The following is a 20,535-nucleotide window of genomic DNA, read 5'->3' as shown; positions in this document are numbered from 1 at the left end:
GGTTGGCAAGCTAAAGAGCTTGATAGGATTGTTGCATAGGGGCTTGGTGAGCCCTATTAACCGCTTGCCGACCAGCCGCCGTCATTATATTGTGGCAGGTCGGCAGGATCTCGCGAACCGTCGTAGCTATACGTTGGCTCGCAGGATTGGGATAGCAGGCGCGCGTGCCGCTGCACTGCGGGGGTGCCGATGCTCATGGCCAACGGTCGCGATGACTGCTGGCCATGAGGGATCACGCGCACGTGAGGCAGAACAGGGACGTGTGTGTGTAAACACACATATCCCTGTTCTGTTCTGTGAGGAATGACAGATCGTGAGTTCCTATTAGCTAGAAACCACGATCTGTCATTTCCTCTAGTCAGTCCCCTCCCCCTTCAGTTAGAAACACACACAGGGAACAGAGTTAACCCCTTGATCGCCCACTAGTGTTTAACACCTTCCTTGCCAGTGACATTTTTACAGTAATCAGTGCATTTTTATAGCACTGATCGCTGTATAAATGACAATGGTCCCACAAATGCGTCAAAAGTGTCCGATGTGTCCACCATAATGTCACAGTGCCGATAAAAATTACAGATCGCCGCCATTACTAGTAAAAAAAAAAAAATAATAATAAAAATGCTATAAATCTATCCCCTGTTTTGTAGACGCTATAACTTTTGCGCAAACCAATAAATATACGCTTATTGCGATTTCTATTTATTTTTTTACCAAAAATATGTAGAAGAATACATATCTGCCTAAACTGAGAAAAAATGTGCTTTTTTTTAAAAAAAAAATGGGCATAATTATTATAGCAAAAAGTACAAAATATTATTATTATTTTTTTTTTTTAAATTGTTGCTATTTTCTTGTTTATAGCGCAAAAAATAAAAACCGCAGAGGTGATCAAATACCACCAAAAGAAAGCTCTATTTGTGGGGAAAAAAGGACGTCAATTTTGTTTGGGTGCAACGTCACACGATCGCGCAATTGTCAGTTAAATCGATGCAGTGCCGAATCGCAAAAAATGGCCTGGTCATTCAGCAGCCAAATCTTCTGGGGCTGAAGTGGTTAAAGGGTCTCTTCTGGGGTAAAATACTAAACCAAGGTACTCCCTTTCTGTGGCTTGCAATGTCTTCAAAAAAGAGGAGCGGGGCTAACACTACTGGAAAAGTCACACCTATGTCGTCGGTAGCTCCTGAGGAGCCTAGTCGAAACCCCAGTGTTGTATCTCCTGAGAGACCAGAGGCTTTCGGGCAATTTGAGCCGCTGCGCCTGTCTGGTATTGTGCCTACAGCCAAAGCTGCTGCTTCACCCTTTATCACCAGGGATGAACTGTCCTCAGCCCTAGTCGGGTTAGTGCACAGGATTGCTGGCATGATTGCCTCTATCCCGCAGGGTGGCAAGAAGTGTGACAGATCCCCCTCCCCTGAGCCTCCCTAATTTGGAGCAGGAATGGGTTGAGGATGGGGTAGAGCTAAATGCCAAAGATTCTGTGGAGGGCCTGGCAGATCAGTCTGCTTCTGAGGAATTTGGGCCAGAAGATGTCCAGTTGGTATCAGCCTCTCAGTCGCAGAGGCTTTTGATCCAGACTCTTACCGAGATGGTTTGTTCTGCCTTTAAGTTACCTCCCGCAGAGGTTTCTGAGCCTCCCTTGTCCTCTTTGGGATCCCTGAGGCTTCTTCAGGCAACACAGGCTTTCTCCTTACACCCTCTGTTGGAACAGGCGGTGTATGCTGATTGGGAACATCCTGACAGGATTTTTGTTCCTTCTAAGAGATTTTGCCTTTTTATTTTTCATGGAGGAAAAGTTTGTTAAGAAATGGAGCGTGCCAGCCATAGATGCCGCACTTTCTTCCTTAAACAAGAACTTAACTTGTCCGGTGGATAACGCACAGGGCTTGAAAGGCCCTGTTGACAAGAAACTGGAGTCCTTATTAAAGGCTTCCTTTTCTTTGGCCAGTTCAGCTATTCAGCCAGCTGTTGCAGCAATTGGAGTCTGCCAGTCCCTAAAGGATCAGGTCAGATGGCCTGATAGGGCTAACCAGGAGGATGATCTTGCTGGAAATAGGGCAGATATACCTCGAGCACTGTGTTTTGCTGTAGATGCCTTAAAGCATTCAATACAGCAAGTCTCCCGTCTGGCTCTCCTGTCTGTACATATGCGCAGACTTGTGTGGCTAAAGAGCTGGTCAGCCGAGCTTCCTTGTAAGAAGTTATTGGCAGGGGTCCCCTTCCATGGGGAACATTTGTTTGTTTGGTGATGATTTGGACAAATACATCCAAAAGATTTCCGGAGGAAAGAGTTATTTACTTTCTGTAAGGAGGACCATGTGTCCCTCGTTTAAAACCTCTGGGACTTCCTCAGGTATTTCAGCGACAAGGCAGTTCCACCACCAACAAGGCGCTAAAGTCTGGGTCCAGAATTCTTCTAAACCTGGCACCAAGCCCTCCTTTTGAGGAGACGCCCCCACTCTATCAGGTGGGGGGAAGGCTGCTCCAATTTGCGGACATTTGGAGAACAGTGGTGCAGGACGAGTGGGTCACCTCAACAGTGTACCGCGGTTACAAGCTGGAATTACGGCAGTTTCCTCCTCAGAGGTTTTTAAGATCCAACGTTCCTGTGGATCTGCCAATCTTGGACCCAAGATCCCTGAACCAGCATCTGTTAATCCAATCCTTCAGGATGGAGTCAGTCCACTTAGTAGTAGCCTCGCTTCAGATGGGAGAGTTTTTAGCCTCCATCGATATCAAGGACGAGTATTTACACGTACCTATCTTTCAGCCTCATCAGAGGTTCCTGCGATTTGCAGTAGAGGAACGTCATTTCCAGTTTGTGGCACTGCCCTTCGGACTTGCCAAAGCACCTCCGGTGTTTACAAAGATCCTAGCACCTGTACTGGGTCTTTTAAGAGCCATGGGGATCTTGGTGCTCGGATACTTGGACGACCTCCTGCTCAGAGATCACTCAGTACAGGCCCTGGAACACAGTATAGCCTGCACAGTGTGGTATTTAGAAAACCTGGGCTGGGTCATAAATACCGAAATGTAAGCCTTGAGACCAGCTCAGAGTCTCAAGTATCTAGATCCTGGATACAGTCCAGGCAAAGGTGTTTGTGCCACCCGTAAAGATCTGTGCCCTGAAGGATCAGGTGCGTCTAGTAAGGCTCCATTCGGCTCTGTATGAGTCTTCTGGGAAGGATGGTGTCCTCCTTTTGAGGAAGTTCCCTACGCTCAATTCCATTCCAGGCCTATAGAACAAGACATCTTGTCGGCTTGGAACAGGAGAGCACAAGCCCTGGATTACCCCATGTCCTTATCTCCCCGAGCATGCTTAAGCCTAAGCTGGTGGTTGCAGGATCGGAACCTGCAAAAGGGAAGCTCCTTCCTCCCGGTGTCTTGGAGAGTACTGACCACAGACGCCAGGTCTCTCGGGCTGGGGAGCGACCCTATAGTGATTTACAGCTCAGGGGAGATGGTCAAGGGCAGAGCAGAGCCTGCCCATCAACATCCTGGAGTTAGGGGCGGTACGTCTGGCCCTACGGTCCTAGACGGTGGAGCTTCAGGACTGCCCCATCAGGGTTTAGTCCGAAAAAGCCCCTGCAGTGGCCTATATCAACCACCAGGGTGGTACCAGGAGCGGTTCAACTCAGGAGGATGTGAACCACATATTAACCTGGGCAAAGGGACATGTTCTGGTTCTATCAGCGGTCCATATCCCGGGTGTAGAGAACTTGAAGACAGATTATCTCAGCCGCCTGCAGATCTATGCGGGGGAATGGCCCCTTACACCCGAACGTGTTTCAGGAAATCTGCCATCATTGGGGATGGCCAGAGGTCGATCTATTGGCATCCAGGTTCAACAACAAGCTACAGCAGTTTGTGTCCCGAACAAGGGATCCCTTGGCAATCGGAGCAGATGCTCTAGTAGTTCCATGGAACCAGTTCTCCCTGGTTTATGCTTTCCCCCTGATCCCTCTTCTAAATTTGTTGTACAGGATTCGGAGAGAGGGGGTTGCAGTTATTCTGGTGGCACCAGCCTGGCCCAGAAGGCCCCAGTTCCTGGAGATTGTGAGACTGACAATAGACGGGCCATGGACGCTTCTGCGCCGCCCTGATCTACGGTCTCAAGGTCCTATAGTCCACCCCAATTTACAGTCTCTAAATTTGACGGCATGGCTATTGAAGCCAGGGTGTTAAAGGATCGTGGCATCTCAGGACCAGTTGTGTCTACCCTCGTGAATGCCAGAAAAATGGTCACTAGGAAGATCTATTATAAGGTCTGGAAGACTTTTATATTGCTTGGTGTGAAGCCAGAAAATGTCATTCTCGGAAATACGTGATTGGGAGAATTATCTCTTTTCTACAGTTGGCTCTGGAAATCAAATCAGAGGTCAGATTTTTGCCTTGTTAGTATTCTCTCAAAGGCCTTTAGCCTCCCATTCACTCATCCAAACCTTTATGCAGGGGGTAACTCGCTTGCTTCCCCCCCATTAGGTTACCTATGTGTCCTTGGGACCTAAATTTGGTATTGTCTGTGTTACAGAAACAACCATTTCAGCCTATCAAAGAAATTCCATTATTCTTGCTGTCACACAAGCTAGCCTTCCTGATGGCCATCACCTCGGCTAGAAGGGTATCGGAGTTAGTGGCCCTATTCGTGCAGGGAACCATACTTTATCTTTCACCACAACAGGGTCGTGTTACGACCTGTTCAATCCTTTTTGCCAAAAGTGGTGTTGGCCTTTCATTTGAATCGGGACATTGTTTTGCCTTCTTTTCTTCTTTCAGCCTCGTTTGGCGGAAGAGAGACGACTGCACTCCTTGGATGTAGCGCGAGCAGTCAGTTTATTTGTCTAGATCTGCAGAGATCCGAGGATCAGACTCCTTTTTTTTGTTTTACCAGAAGGACCCAAGAAGGAGCAGGCAGCTTCCAAAGCTTCCATTGCCAATTGGGTCCGCCAGTTGGTCATTCAGGCCTATGGTCTGAAACGTACGGCTTCTCCCTTTAAGGTGAGAGCCTATTCTACCAGGGTTGTAGGAACCTCCTGGGCTTTTCGCCATCAGGTATCTGTGGTTCAGATTTGTAAGGCTTCTACCTGGTCTTCAGTGCATACGTTCACAAAATGTTATCAGGTGGATGCTCGAGCAGCCAAGGATTCGGCTTTCGGCCACAGTGTACTGCGGGCTGCCGTATAGGTCTGATGGCTATTGTTTTGCAGGGTGTCTGCCTCCCCCTCAAGACGTCCCAGTAGGTAATGAATATTAGCCTAACTCTGTGTCCCGTGATGTATGATAAAGAAAATAGGATTTTTTCGTCATACTTACCTGTAAAATCCATTTCTTTGAGTACATCATTGGGCACAGAGGTCCCTCCCCTCTTTTTGAGGATTAAGTGCTTGCTACAAAACTGAAGTACTTCCTGTATGGGAGGGGTTATATAGGGTATCACTTCCTGTCTAAAGAATTTTGGTCTACCAGTGTCCATTCACCTGGAGCTGAAGTAGAATATTAGCCTAACACTGTGTCCCGTGATATACTCAAAGAAAAATTTTACAAGTATGACGAAAAAATCCTATTTTTCACCAAAGAAGTTACTCGACTTAGGCACCTGGGTCTTCTGCACAATGCCTGGGTGTAGCAAGATCTCTGACAGAGCAAATTTTACCAGGGTTACCTACAGGGGCCGCTAGAAATCTATGGCTCTCTTCTTTTACCTGTTTATAGGCTGGCAGCCCAGGTACCAGTTCCAGATAACACCGACAAACGCTAGCTCAGTCTCAGGGTCTTTTTTACGTTTTTGAGGGTGCAGGACACTCCAAAACACAAGCAGGTACATGAGGATTCCTCAATTGCAGCCCTAAGTATTGCTAGAGGTGGAGGGGAGAGCCAGCTACTCTGAGACTCTGTATGAGTAGTCAAAGTCCTTGTAGCAACTTATGACATCTAATCCTCAACACAGAGGCACCCCTGGAGCTCTAGGCAAAAGTTCTAGCCAATGTTCAGTGATAGCGCCCCAACCAGCCTCCCTAAGACACTTTTAAGTGAAAGGGGTCCTCCTCCAGTTCAGCTTCCTGAAGTAGTGTGCTCCAGCAAGGATCTTTAAGTCCAGGTTCTTTCAGGCCCTCAGCCAAACACATGCTGAGGCCTGACAGCAACAGCTCTTCAGTAACACACAGGCCACCTCCCAGGACAGAAGACCCAAGACAGAGAGCTCTGAAAACCCTTCCCAAAAATGTACTGTATCTTCTCCCCAGCCACCTTCTGGGAACCCCCTCCCAAGCACTGGCTGAGGTCATATGGATGTCTATAACCAACTGGCACTTCTAATCTATTTTTGGAAGCTTCTTCCGGAGGCAAGCAAGAGGAATCAACCACCAGGCTCAGGGAAACCTGACCAGACCTAGAAAGTAGCTGAGTACAGCAAAGGCAAAAATGAAATGTATCCAGCCTAGGGCAGGGTGCTACATGTATATTGCATATTCCTGATAATATATACACCATATTACCAGAAGTATTGGGACACCTGCCTTTACACGCACATGAACTTTAATGGCATCCCAGTCTTACTCTGTTGGGTTCAACATTGAGTTGGCCCACCCTTTGCAGGTATAGCAGCTTCAACTCTTCTGGGAAGGCTGTCCACAAGGTTTAGGAGTGTGTCTATGGGAATGTTTGACCATTCTTCCAGAAGTGCATTTGTGAGGTCAGGCACTGATGTTGGACAAGAAGACCTAGCTCGCAGTCTCTGCTCAGTCCTCACCTCAACCCGATAGAACACCTTTGGGATGAATTAGAGCGCAGACTGCGAGCCAGGCCTTCTCGTCCAACATCAGTGCCTGACCTCACAAATGCGCTTCTGGAAGAATGGTCAAACATTCCCATAGACACACCCCTAAACCTTGTGGACGGCCTTCCCAGAAGAGTTGAAGCTGTTATAACTGCAAAGGGTGGGCCAACTCGATAATGAACCCTACAGACTAAGACTGGGATGCCAATAAAGTTCATGTGTGTGTAAAGGCAGGTGTCCCAATACTTGGTAATATAATGTAGTTCTAACTACAGTATAGTGCCTTGTACAATAAGTTGTCCGTTACATACTCCTGACCCCTGCACTATATACTCCATGTTGTACATTACATAATTCTAATAATATATAGTCCTAACTGTTGTATCTTATACAATATGTTGTACATTATAGTCCCGACTTCTGCTCTCTCCCCTCTACCCACTGCTATATAGAAACATAATATTTATTCTCTTTTGTTACACCCATTTTCTACAAGCTGGGCATTTTATATCTGATGATTTAATTGGAGCACAGACTTCTACATGTTCATATAAATGGGATAACATCCTCAAACTTTGGAGCCTTAAACAGAAAGTGATAATGAGGGAGGAGTCAATAATAATTAATGATGGTGACTTCAGGATCAGTCCAGTCTTCATCTTGGTTGTTCTCCCCCATCCTCACTCTCTGACCTCTGGTGGGGCTCATTTAGTTCATGACTAAATCATGGACTAAATAAGGAATTGCAGTACTTCTTGTGTTGGGAAGATGGCAATGAGTGATGGAGGGGGTGGGGACACTCGTCCTATAAGCCACTCATCACTGTAACTTCTATAAAAGACAGTTCTCGTTGTTTCCTCACTCTCTGACTAAGGTCCATGAATAAAGAAATGAACTGGTAGGAGATCAGAGGACCCATTTACTAGTTACCTTGAGGGTGGAATTGTAAGATCCTCAGAGACAAAGCTGCCTGATGTGGGCGGAGTCCTGGTTTAGGGGAACCAATCAGCTCATGTCTAGTAGTAATCTTTTTATTTCTATTTTAGTAGATGGACGGGAGATGAGGAAAACCTCAGAGGATTGTCTCACTTTGTCTCCAGACTGTAAAGTAGAAGATGAGGACATCACACAGTATAGTCCAGGAGAAAACCCGGCTACCTCAAATGTCCATCCGGTACCACACAGTGTAGATGGACCATCGTATTCCTCTTATCCTGAGGAACCTCAGACTGTGAGGGATGGTGCCGTCCTTCCAACAGAGAAGAGGTTTCCCTGTACTGAGTGCGGGAAGTGTTGCCGTTCTAAATCCGGCCTTAATGTGCATAAAAGAACTCACACAGGGAAAGTGGTGTATTCCTGTGGTGAGTGCGGCAAATGTTTTCCACATAAGTCCAGACTCTACATCCATCAGAGATCTCACACGGGGGAGAAGCCGTTTTCCTGTCCTGAATGCGGGAAATGTTTTGGACAGAAATCAAGTCTTGTCACACATCAGAGGTATCACACGGGGGAAAAGCCATATTCCTGTTCTGAGTGCAGGAAAAGTTTTGTACTAAAATCAGAACTTGTCTCACATCAGAGATCTCACACGGGTGAGAAGCCATTTTCCTGCCCTGAGTGCGGGAAATGTTTTTCAGAGAAGTCCAGTCTTTATTATCATCAGAGATCTCACACGGCGGCAAATCCATATTCTTGTCCTGAGTGTGCAAAATGTTTTCTACAAAAATCAGAGCTTGTCCAACATCAGGGGTCTCACGCAGGGAAAAGGCTGTTTTCTTGTCCTGAGTGTGGGAAATGTTTTCTATATAAGTCCAGTCTTATTATACATCAGAGATCTCACACAGGGGAGAAGCCATATTCCTGTTCTGAGTGTGGGAAATGTTTTATACAAAAATCAATACTTAGCATGCATAAGAGGTCTCACACAGGGGAAAAGCCTTATTCCTGTCCCGAGTGTGGGAAATGTTTTTCAAAAATGTTCAATCTTTCCAGGCATCAGACATTGTACAAGGGGAGAAGTCACGTTCCTGTCCTGAGTGAGAGAAATGTTACTCAGTGAAGTCCTGTCTTCATTTACATCAGGGATCCCACACAACCCTCGACCTGTATTAGTGCCTTGAGTGTGGAAAATGTCTTCTATATGAATGTTGCTGGACATTTATAGCTCTCATGTGGGGAAAAAAAACACACCCTGATATACACAGGGCTGAATTAACATAAGGGCTATTGGAGCTGCAGCTCCAGGCCCCTTCCTTAAGATAGGCCCAACCCAGTGGTGTGAGTCACTAATTCTGCATTGAAATGTAAAATGCTGGCAGCATTGATATGTCAATTGTTAGAGCATTCATCGTTGTCAAACTTCCTAAACCCTGATCCACCATCACCTCTGCTGAATTCTGCTGACATTGGGGATGTAAACATACCCTGCCTGCCACAGTCACTGAGCCTGCCATCAGCCTGTACTGCAAAGGTGAGCAGATGGATGGGGTGGCCAGAGGTAAACAGAGAAGGGATTAGAGTTTAAAAGGCAAACATGGCCAATGATGGAATTTGCATGGGGGGGGCTGGGGTGCAAAGATGAGCATAGGTATTTGGAGTAAAGCAGCGATTAGGGGATTTGGGGGTGCAGAAGTTAGCAGGGGGATTTGGACTGCACAGGTGTACTGTGAGGAGGTGGATAAAGATGCAGAGATTAGCAGAGGCAGGGAAGGGTCCATATTGCATGTGGTATTTAGGGGAAAACTTGTCCGGACACATAAATACCACATGCAATCTGCTTTTGTGAATTGAGCCCAGTGTGTAAAAAAAAAAAAAAAAAGAGAAAATAAAAATATAGAGAAAATAACTTTTTACATACTGTCACCAGAGAAAGTGTAGTGTTCACTATAGTGACATTGTACTGCTGTGGTGGTGACCATGTACAAAGGCTGACTGCTCTGATATCATTGTATGTCGGTGTCGCCATCCATTGTCTCTGATTACCACCAAAGCAGTACAATATCACCAGACCATTTCTGCCAGTCAATATCCGTAATCACTATCACACCCAAGGCTGGATCATGCAGATGTGACAGAGCCCGCACGTTCTCACGCATTGCGTGCAAGGCAGCCCCTCCCTCTCTTGCCGCAATGTGGCTCCGCCCACAGTTCGCTATGCGCACCACATTAATACCCTACTAAAACTACCCAAAGGCGCTCTCTCTCTCTCTCTCTCTCTCTCTCTCTCTCTCTCTCTCTCTCTCTCTCTCTCTCTCTCTCTCTCTCTCTCCCTTCCTCTCACACTTATCCCCCCTTTTTCTCACCCCCTCTCTCTCACTTTCACCCTTCCTTTCACCCCTCTATCTCTTGCCCCTCTCTCTTGCCCTCACTCTCTCTCCAGAACCCCCTCTCTTGCTCTTATCCCCCCTCTCTCATCCTTTTTTCTCTCACTCTCCACCTTTCTCTCTCACCCCTCTTACCCTTCCTCTCTCTTGTCCACTCTCTCTATCTCTAACCCCCACCCCCTCTCTCTCCCCTGCCCCCCCACTCTCACCCCCTTTCTATCATACCCCCTCTCTCTCATCCTTCCTCTTTTCTCACCCCCTCTCTCTTTCACCCCCCCACCCCCTCTCTATCACTCTCTAACCCTCTCTCGCTCATCCCCCTTCTCTCTCACTCATCCTTTCTAATACTCTCACCCCCCCTCCCTTTTTCTCTCTCATTCCCCTCTCTTACCCTACCTCTCTCTCTCTCCCCCATCTCTCTCTCTCTCTCTCCCCCATCTCTCTCTCCCCCATCTCTCTCTCTCACACCCTCTCTCTCTCTCTCTCTTACCTCTCTCCCTCTCTCTCTCCCCTCTCTCTCTCACCCCCACCCTCTCTATTTATTTTAATTTGTTTAGATATTTTCTTTTTTTTTTTTTTATTAAATGGAAAGACGTATTTAAATAAAATGAAGTATTTTACTGTTTTTTGGCTGAGTACATTTTGTGGTGTAAGCTTTCACAAACAGAGATCTATTATTAACATTTTTTGGACAAATGTGACATGCATTTGTCCAGCCATAATGAAACCGGCGATTGCCTTTCTTTCCCTATGATTGACAGTTCATCTCATCTACATGCAATTAATTAAACAGTATTACATATGGTTAATATAGCAAAACTACATACCATCAGCAGGGCAATAGGTGGGGAGGAAGACAATACATCACCCAAAGAGTTGCAAACAACATCCATGCCCTCAGGTGTCTCTATCAGGAACAAAGGGTCCTGCACAGTGCATCCACTTACAGGTCTCACAATCCACCTCTTAATACTTTGCTGTCATGGCACCTGGTGTCTATTTATCAAAAGTGTTGACAGTTACCCAATCCGTGATGGCTCTGTTGCACACACTTAGACCCCTTTCACACCGAGGGCATTTTGCAGGCGCTATAGCGTTAAAAATAGCGCCTGCAATCCGCCCTCAAACAGCTGCAGCATTGTCTGCAGTGTGAAAGCCCGAGGGCTTTCACACCGGAGCGCTGCGCTGGCAGGACGTCAGGAAAAGTCCTGTCAGCAGCTTCTTTGGAGCGGTGAAGGAGCGGTGTGTTTACTGCTCCTCCACCACTGCTCCCCATTGAAATCAATGGGGCAGCACTGGGATACCGCCGGCAAAACGCTGCTATTGCGGTGCATTGCGGGCGGTTTTAACCCTTTCTCGGCCGCTAGCAGGGGGTAAAAGCACCCCGCTAGCGGCCGAAATGCACCACTAATCCGACGGAAAAACGCCGCTAAAAATAGAGGTGTTTTACCGCTGACGTTGCGGGCAGCCCGGTGTGAAAGGGCTCTAAACGCTGGCCAGGTGCCCAAGGGTGCTGAAGAAACCTGCCCTCTCCATTATCCCTTATATAGAGGCAAATGACCGTGACATATCCTTTAAAAACCCTTTCGCTGCCAGGTCCGTACATAGTACTGTCATACCTCCCAATCATCCTGGATTTGCCTGGACTGTTCCAGGATTTCAAGTAAATTCCGGTGTCCCATGAATCTGGACTGAATCCCGCAGCAGAGCCCAGTGCCAGAACAAGTTCCAGAACTTGACTCCACTAATCCACCTGCCAGGTGTGCGCCGCACTGTACCTGGTATGGCTGAGACTGACAAACTCAGTGCCCAGCCAGCACAGTTCCCCTACCTCCACGCCCACCTGCCTGATCTACATCCCATATTAAATAAAGAGGAGGGAGGCTAGGTCTGCTCCACCTCCTCCACATGTCCCCCTGTGTCCGCCCACAACCCCGACGTGCAGCCAATACTGTGCCTGTGAAGGGGTTGTGTGGGGGAGAATTTTAAAGCAGTGCTCCTGTCGTCACTTCCTGAGCCTCTGGAGACCAACCAGCCTCAGGTGAGAGAACTCTCCCTTCCATCTAATCCTTCCTTCCACATGATATAGTGGTCCTTCCTTCCTGCCTTTCATGTACCATAGTGATTCTTCCTGCCTTCCATGTGCCATAGTGCTACTTCCTGCCTTCCATGTGCCATAGTAATCCTTCCCGCCTTCCATGTGCCATAGTGAAACTTCCTGCATTACATGTACCACAGTGATCCTTCCTGCTTTATATGTGCCAAAGTGATCCTTCCTGCCTTCCATGTACTATAGTGATCCTTCCATGTGCCATAGTGATCCTTCCTGCCTTCCATGTGCCATAGTGATCCTTCCTGCCTCCCATGTACAACAGTGATCCTCCTTCCATTCTTCCATGTACCACAGTGATCCCTCCTTCGTTTCTTTCATATACCATAGTGTTTCTTCCTGTCTTCCATGTACCATAGTGATCCTTTCTTCCTGCCTTCCATGTACCATAGTGATCTGTCCTTTCTTCCATATACCTTAATGATCCTTTCAATGCTACAGCCAATACTGTGCCTGTGAAGGGGTTGTGTGGGCGGGAATTTTAAAGCAGTGCTCCTGATGTCACTTTCTGAGCCTCTGGAGACCAGCCAGCCTCAGGTGAGTGAACTCTCCCTTCTCTCTTTTCCTTTGATCTAACCCTTCCTTCCACATGAATATAGTGATCCTTCCTGCCTTCCATGCATCAGATTGGTCCTTTCTTCCTGCCTTCCATGTACCATAGTGATTCTTCCTCTCTTCCATGTGCCACAGTGATCCTTCCTACCTTCCATGTGGCATAGTGATCATTCCTGCATTCCATGTGCATATTGATCCTTCCTGCCTTCCATGTGCCATAGTGATACTTCCTGCCTTCCAAATACCATAGTGATACTTCATTCCTGCTTTCCATGTGCCATAGTGATCCTTTCTGCCTTGTAATTGACCCCCCTTTGCAGAGGAGGAGTTTGCCCAGCAGTACAGCTCGGAGTTGTGCTTTACAGCCAGGAGATTGCAATGCAGACAGAGGTCGTGCAATACAGCCTGAAATTTGCACTTAGCAGCCAGAAGCCAAACAGACCTCAAGCTGTACATCTATACAGTTCTGGGGTATACCATGCTCCCCATCGCTAGTTACTGTTCCAATAAAACCCCAAAAAGAATTCCCTAGACTGATGTTTGAGCTAAAGGAAAAAAAGCTGAAAATGCTGTGTGTGTCCTGAGGGAGGAAAAAATGCCCATTTTCCATGTTGTGCCCCTGGTCTTGCAATATCGGAAGTGAAGCTTTGACGTAGCTTCCACTGGGACCTAATTATGTCACTTCTGGCGTGGCAGCCATCTTTGATTGTGTGGGACAGTACGGCCGATGGAGAAGCCAGTGTTTCCCTTTTTTAGCAATGAGTAGCTCACAAGTAACTGGAAGGAGTGATCTGGTCTTTTTTTTTTTTTTTATTCCATAAAGATTTTATTCAGTTTAAAGACATACATAAACAGAACAAGTCTGATACATACTTTTTATAACAAAATACATTTCTATAACATCAAATTGGTACTCTTTAAAGATGCTTAGGGGAGCATTCTGAGACACAGTGAACAAGAACTGAACTTGTAAAATACCAGTAGTGTGTGGGGGGCAGAGGATCTCTTTCTCATATTTTCACCTCCCCCCCCCTCCCCCTCTGGGCACCAACCAAATGAGGGGACAGATAAATGGTTCATTCTCGACCAACAAATAATGCTATATACATCGCAATAAAGCTAACCAGGTATCTAAAGGAGGGTACCCTCACGTAGGATAAATTGTGTATGTTCGTTTAGCATCTTATGGGAGAATATGCCTAGCATCAGAAAAGGACAAAAAGAATAGATAAAGAAAAGTACAGACAGATAAGAGGACTAGGGGTAAAGAGAAACGGGGTGGAAGATAAGATAAAGAGGGGAGTCTGTAGGGGGTAAGCACAAAAAATAAAAAGGGGGGGATATCAGAAGGAAACATGAGTGGACCCACGCTCGCCCCCCCCCCCAGCCCCACCCCCCGATGCCCCCTCAACCAGAGCAAAGGGCGTCTAATCACTCCGCGAAGTGTATTGACGGTATCTCTCGGTGGTAGTGAAATGTGACCAGCATGCCCAAAGCATAGAGAATTTATGAACTCTATCTTGTGCAATATGGATCAGTTCCTCCATCTCTTTAATATTTGAGATTTTTGTGAGCCATTCCCTGATCGTTGGGGCGCGGGTGGACTGCCACAGTTTGGGTATACAAAGTTTGGCTGCGTTGACCATGTGCATGGCAAGGGATTTAAAATAGTCCCTTCTGGAAAGAGAGGTATGATGTAGGAGAAATTGGGCTGGGGTAAAGTCTAGATTATATGTTGTGACGTGTGTGATGATATCGTGAACCTCCCTCCAAAATGGTTGGAGGATCTCACAACTCCACCACACATGCAGCATAGTACCTATCCCCGCACCACACCTCCAACAAGTGTTAGGGATGGCAGGAGAGAATTTGTGTAGACGCGAGGGGGTTCTATACCATCTAGTGATCACTTTATAACAATTTTCTTGGATAGCTACGTTTAGCGACCCTTTATGTGTGTAGTCATGAATAGCGTTCCAGTCTTCCGTAGTCAGTGGAGTGTTTAGGTCTCTGGCCCAAGACGCTTGTGATGGGGTCGGGGTCTCGGTAGGTGTTTCTGATATCAGGGTGTGTAGGAGAGAAATTAAGTGTCTCTGCGGTATTTTGCGTTGGCATAAGGTCTCGAATGGCGTGAGGTGTCTTGTCCATTTTGTTAAAGGGGCCTGAGTCTCCAGAAAGTGTCTGATCTGTCTATAAGTCCAAAAGGAGAAAGAGGAAGTTTTAGAAAGCGACCTCAGTTTTTCTAGGGAGATTGGTTTCCCACTGGAGAAAAACTGTTGAGCCAACACATCCTCAAAGGGCCATTCCTGTTTGAGAAAGATGTTAGATATCCCCGGTGGAAATTCTGGGTTTCCTCTAAGGGTCGTTAGAGGGCTTGGTGAAGAAGTGGAGTTGCCACTCAGCAAAGATTTCTTATGAGCTACAAGAGATGGGTAAATTAATGGGTGAGTCAGGATAGGGTGCAACCAGTTTTTGGAGGGGAGCCAAGGAAGAAGATGTAGCGGCCCATCAACAAAAGCACCTTCAAGGAATACCCATGACTTAAGGGAGGCATGGATATTCCAATCTGCGATTCTTGTGAGATGGCAAACCACGTAGTACTTATATAAATCAGGCAATCCTATCCCTCCCTTTGATTTGGACAGCGTGAGGCGTGTGTATTTGATCCGAGGAGGAGAGTTTCTCCAAAGAAAGACAGAGCAAGCCTTCCGATAGGTCGCGAAAAAGGATGTCGATAAAGAGATCGGAACTGCTTGCATTAAGTAAAGTAGGCGAGGTAAGATGATCATCTTGATCAGGGCAGAGCGACCAAACCATGAAACATTTAGTCCTGACCACTCCTTTAAAAGTTTTTGGATCTGCATAATTGCCGGATGATGGTTAATGAGATAGAGATCAGATAACCGGGCAGGAATTTGGATGCCCAGATATGTGATCACATTCCTATCCCATCTAAAGGGGAACATATCTTGGCAATGGGTCATTTCCTGGGAAGGGAGCGTGATATTTAGAGCATGGGACTTGGAATAATTAATTTTTAGGTTAGAAATTTTCCCAAATGACTGTAAGTCTTCGAGGAGGTTCGGTAGGGAGATGCGGGGCATTTTTAGGGATAGGAGAATGTCGTCGGCAAACGCTGCTACCTTATACTCCCTCTCCTTCACTGTTATCCCTTGTATGTTTGGATTATCTCTCAATCTGTTGAGGAGGGGCTCTAAAGTCAAAATATAAATTAAAGGGGAGAGGGGGCATCCCTGGCGCGTGCCGTTGCTGATAGGGAAGGCATTCGACAGGTGGCCATTAACCCTCACAGCTGCAGAGGGACTGGAGTATAGGGCCATTACATATGATAGCATACGGCTTCCCAGCCCAATAGCTAGTAGGACCTCCCGCATATAGTCCCAGGCCACCCTGTCAAATGCCTTCTCAGCGTCTAATGAAAGGAGAAATCCCTGGGTCTTAGAAGTTGTGAGCCAGTGATGTAGATTCAGCGTGCGGATGGTATTATCTCTTGCTTCTCTACCAGGGACAAATCCCACCTGGTCCAGAGAAATGAGATTGGGAATAAGGGGTGATAATCTGTTGGCCAGGATTTTTGCGTATAGTTTAATATCGACATTTAAAAGTGATATCGGTCTGTAATTTGCGACCAATTCTGGGTCCTTTCCCTCCTTAGGTATTACCGTTATGTGAGCCGCCAGCATTCCCTGTGGTCTAGTCTGGGGGTCTGAAAAAGCGTTAAAGGTCTCTAAAAGGTTGGGCGTAAGGGTATCAGCGAAGGCTTGATAGTACTGAAGAGTAAAGCCATCGGGGCCTGGGCTTTTGCCTGCTTTCGTTTGCTTCAAAGCCGTCTCCAGTTCTATCGCAGAAATGCGATTCTCAAGGTCAAGAAACTGTTGGGAGGTGATTGGTTTCGGGCTGTACTGGGAAAAGAAGTCTTTGATATGCTTAGATCGTGTTTCAGGTGTGGTTTGAGTCAAGTGGTCGGTCTGCAGGTTATAAAGGCCAGAGTAAAATTTCTCAAATTCCTTGGCTATTTCTTCATTCTTGGTCCGGAGAGTTCCCCCAGGGCCTCGGATGTGATGAATTACGGATGAGCTTTTAGAATTTTGTATCGACCGGGCCAAGAGTCGGCCACATTTGTTGCCCTGCTCATAGAAAACTCTCTGGCCAAGAATGTATCTTCTTTTGACACCTCTGTTTAATTCCTCCAACAACTGGGTACGTGCGTGTGTTAAGTTTTGGAGGGTAGATAGGGCATGCGTCAATTTGTGGGTTTTCTCTAGAGATTTAATTGTATTTAAAAGGGAATTAATAGTTTCTTGTTGTTGTCGTTTAGCTTTTGCGGCGATCTGGTCTTTTTTATCCAATAGGGAGAGGACCCTCACCACCCACTATAGATGGATGCCTTTTTTTACATTGATGGGAACCCTTGGATTGAGCATTGGAGGTAGGGTTGCCACCTCACCCCTTTCTGTTTCAATATTTTTATTAAAGTTTCAAGAATCATAGCTGCCATGGTTTGCCCACGCAGGGGCATCTTCAGACAAGCATGTGTAGAAACAGCGTATGAACATGTAATGCACAACATAACAAGAAAACTGTTACTAGGACCATAGAGGACCAAGTTAGGGTAGATATTACAGGCTATAATACTCTACTCCTTGGAGAACAGCAATCTGTATTGTTAGCCTTCATATCAAGAATGAAAGGAGAAACGGGGAAAAGGAGAAAGAAAGAGGAAACATAGAAAGAGAAGAAAGGAAACAGAAAGAAATGAGAAAAGGAGAGCGCCCCAGGAGAGGGTGAGCACCACGGACGTGGGATCCATGCAAGCAAGCTTTAAAGTCGACCATAGCTATTCGGGGGCAGGGAGGGGAAAGAATAACTTATCCACGGTTCCCAGATTTTCAAGAAATTTGCATGTGAGTCCCTCAATATACTGGACATCTGCTCATTAACCATCAGAGCGGTCATTCTGATTTTCACCACCTGGAAGGTAACAGCTGAGGTCTTCCAGGCATGGGGGATGGTCCCCTTGGCAAAAATAAAAAGGTATGAGGCCAATTTCTGCTGGGGTGCAAAGAGGCCTGGTATAGGGCAATGCAAGAGAGCCAGCCGGGCATCCTTTTGGACTGTCACATGGAATAAAGTCTACAATAGGCCAAAGACTCTGGACGAGAAGCCGATCAAACGTGGGCAGGACCACCATATATGTAGGATGTCCCCACGCTGAAAACAATTCCGAAAACATTAATCGCTGCTTCCAGGATAAACGTGGGCAAGCCTCACCGGGACCCAGTACCACCGCAGGAGCACTTTATAAGCAGCCTCGAGGGTGGCAGTGTTGAATGAACATTTTGCTTTTGTTGTCCAAGCTTTACTCCAGTCCTCCCCTCAATACTCAAGCCAAGATCTCGCTCCCATTGTGTGATATAGGAAAGGGTTGATAAAGACGATCTACCATTAAGAGAGGCGTAAAGTGACGAGATGAGACCAGGGGACCCGGGGAGTGTAGACAAGTATGCTTAAACGTCTTGCAAAAAGGTAAGGTGGAATGCTGACGAAGAGGCGTAATCCAGATAATGAAAGTACTCCTGCCTGGGGATCTCGCACGTCTGGTAAAAGAGGTAGGAAAGGAGACATCAAGTTTCCGGAAAATCAAACTGAATCCCACAGCTTCAGGCTGTGCAGCGTTAAGGGGCATAGTTTATGGGGAAGCCAGAGCAACGCTTGTAAAGAAATCGGGGCACAATTAGGTAGTTCCAAAAGCACCAACAATGGGATGACAGAGGTGGCATGTAACATGGATAGTTGAGAGATCTGAGCTGCCCAATAATACCTGACCAAGTAGTGAGCTCCCAGGCCACCCTGCAATCTATGGGTGTAAAGGGTTGATCTGGGGACTCTGGGTCGCTTATGAGCCCAGATAAACTGAAGGATTCTGTTCTGTAATAGGCGTAGAAAAAAGGAAGGAACATGTATGGGCAGGGTCCGAAAGAAATAGAGGACTTTAGGCAGGATTGTCATTTTGACAGCATGGACCTAGCCTATCCAGGAGAGAGAAGGGAATTGCCAAGGATGGAGAAGCGAGGTCAAGGAATGCAGCAGGAGGTAGTAGCCACCTCAGTCCTTTAAACCCAAACACCTATTAATTACACAGGTTCTGGGGCTAATTTAATGCTGATAAGGCACCAAGTGAGTTTAATTACCACCTTAATCAGCCACAGAACCTGTGTAATTAATATGTGTTTGGTTTTAAAGGGATGAGGTGGCAACCCTAGTTGGAGGGTCCTTGGGAGGCTCCAGGACTATATGTAGGTGGAGGAACATGTGGTTTGTATGCAGTTCTTTTTGGATTATCTGTAATCTGCTGATCTGTGGGAATTTGTCATCTGGATGAAGCAAGTAGTAGGCTCTAATGAATGGAGTATGTTTTAATATCTGTAAGATGCTGTGTTGTTTGGGTTGCTTTACTTAGTCCCTGTCTTGCTTTCAGAACATGGTTTACCAGAGTTGTACCCAAGAGCTGTAGTGAGTGTTGTATGGTCCCTGGTCTGGCTGGCATTTGTTTTGGGACTTGTCTCCCCCCCCCCCCACCCCAATCTATGGTGATTCAATCTTGGTCATTTTGAAGTACAATCATTGCTCTTGGCCATACTTCTAACTTATTGGCAGTAAGTACTTTTAGGGTCATAACAGATGGCACATGTAATTATAGTTGTGAAGGATGCAGGGTGTTTTTCACTGGTGCTTCTGATTATCTAGAATTGTTTGGATTGATCCACTTTATCCCTTCCCTGCTCTTTGGTCCCTTTTCTACGCCTCTTTGCTACCTGAGAGGACCCAACGTTTTCCCCAGACACTATGGGGGAGATTTACTAAAACTGGTGCAGACATAATCTGGTGCAGATATGCATAATAGCCAATCGGCTTCCGGGTTTTATTGTCAAAGCTTAAAGCGTTTGTAAAGGTGTTTTTTTTTTTTTTTTTAAAATAACAAACATGTTATACTTACCTTCACTGTGCAGCTCGTTCTGCACAGAGTGGCCCCGAACCTCGTCTTCTGGGGTCCCTCGGCGGCTGTTTCAGCTCCTCCCCGCAAGCATTCACCACCTTAATGCGAGCTCCCTCGCACGGTGGTGAGTGCTTGCGGGCGCGCTCCCGTGATACAGCCGGCGGCTATAGCCGCTCGCTGTATCACTCGGCCCCGCCCCCCGGCGCGCCGCATCATCGGATGTGATTGACAGCAGCGCGAGCCAATGGCTGCGCTGCTTTCAATCCATCCACTGCAGCGGCCAGGGTGAGCGGAGGAACAGATGTCGGGAACGCGAAGCTGACTTTCGAGGCGTCAGGTAAGTAAAACGGGGGGGCTGGGGGCGGCGGTTCTGTCAGAAGTTTTTTCACCTTAATGCATAGAATGCATTAAGGTGAAAAAATTTTTACCTTTACAACCCCTTTAAAGTATTTGTTAACCCACAGGGTTAACTTTACATTATCCTCTTTGTTGATTCATCTAATGTCCCCCTATGACTGTGCTTTATTAAAAATGCAGCTTTGTTTTTTCTTCTCTACCCTATACGGAGATAGGGGGTGGTTTGATTTTCTGACCTTCGTTATGTTCGTTATGTGTAAACTTTTACCTATGCATATTTTCTTTATTTGTATATTTTTGGCTTTTCGAGAACCTATGAGATTTTCTGACTGGATAACTGTGACAAGTGAACGTGATAATCTGAAGAAGGGGTGTTATACTTTATATACAGCCTTTAGTA

The 20,535-nt window shown here is 46.5% G+C and overlaps 1 protein-coding gene and 1 pseudogene across 1 annotated transcript in view; one reads left to right on the top strand and one right to left on the bottom strand.

Moving 5' to 3' along the window:
* LOC141121596 (uncharacterized) overlaps positions 1–20,535 on the bottom strand; it is a 482,112-nt pseudogene that overhangs the window by 112,702 nt on the left and 348,875 nt on the right.
* The window catches only part of LOC141121614 (uncharacterized), a 257,821-nt gene that overhangs the window by 223,352 nt on the left and 13,934 nt on the right, over positions 1–20,535 (top strand). Inside the window, exon 10 of the mRNA XM_073611266.1 lies at positions 8,163–8,521. Coding sequence (XP_073467367.1) covers positions 8,163–8,521 — 359 coding nt within the window. The remainder of the gene's footprint in view (positions 1–8,162; positions 8,522–20,535) is intronic.

Source organism: Aquarana catesbeiana, unplaced genomic scaffold (genome assembly GCF_042186555.1).
Source record: "Aquarana catesbeiana isolate 2022-GZ unplaced genomic scaffold, ASM4218655v1 unanchor226, whole genome shotgun sequence".
NCBI classification, from domain to species: Eukaryota; Metazoa; Chordata; class Amphibia; order Anura; family Ranidae; genus Aquarana; species Aquarana catesbeiana.
This window is presented reverse-complemented; position numbering and strand designations above follow the sequence as displayed.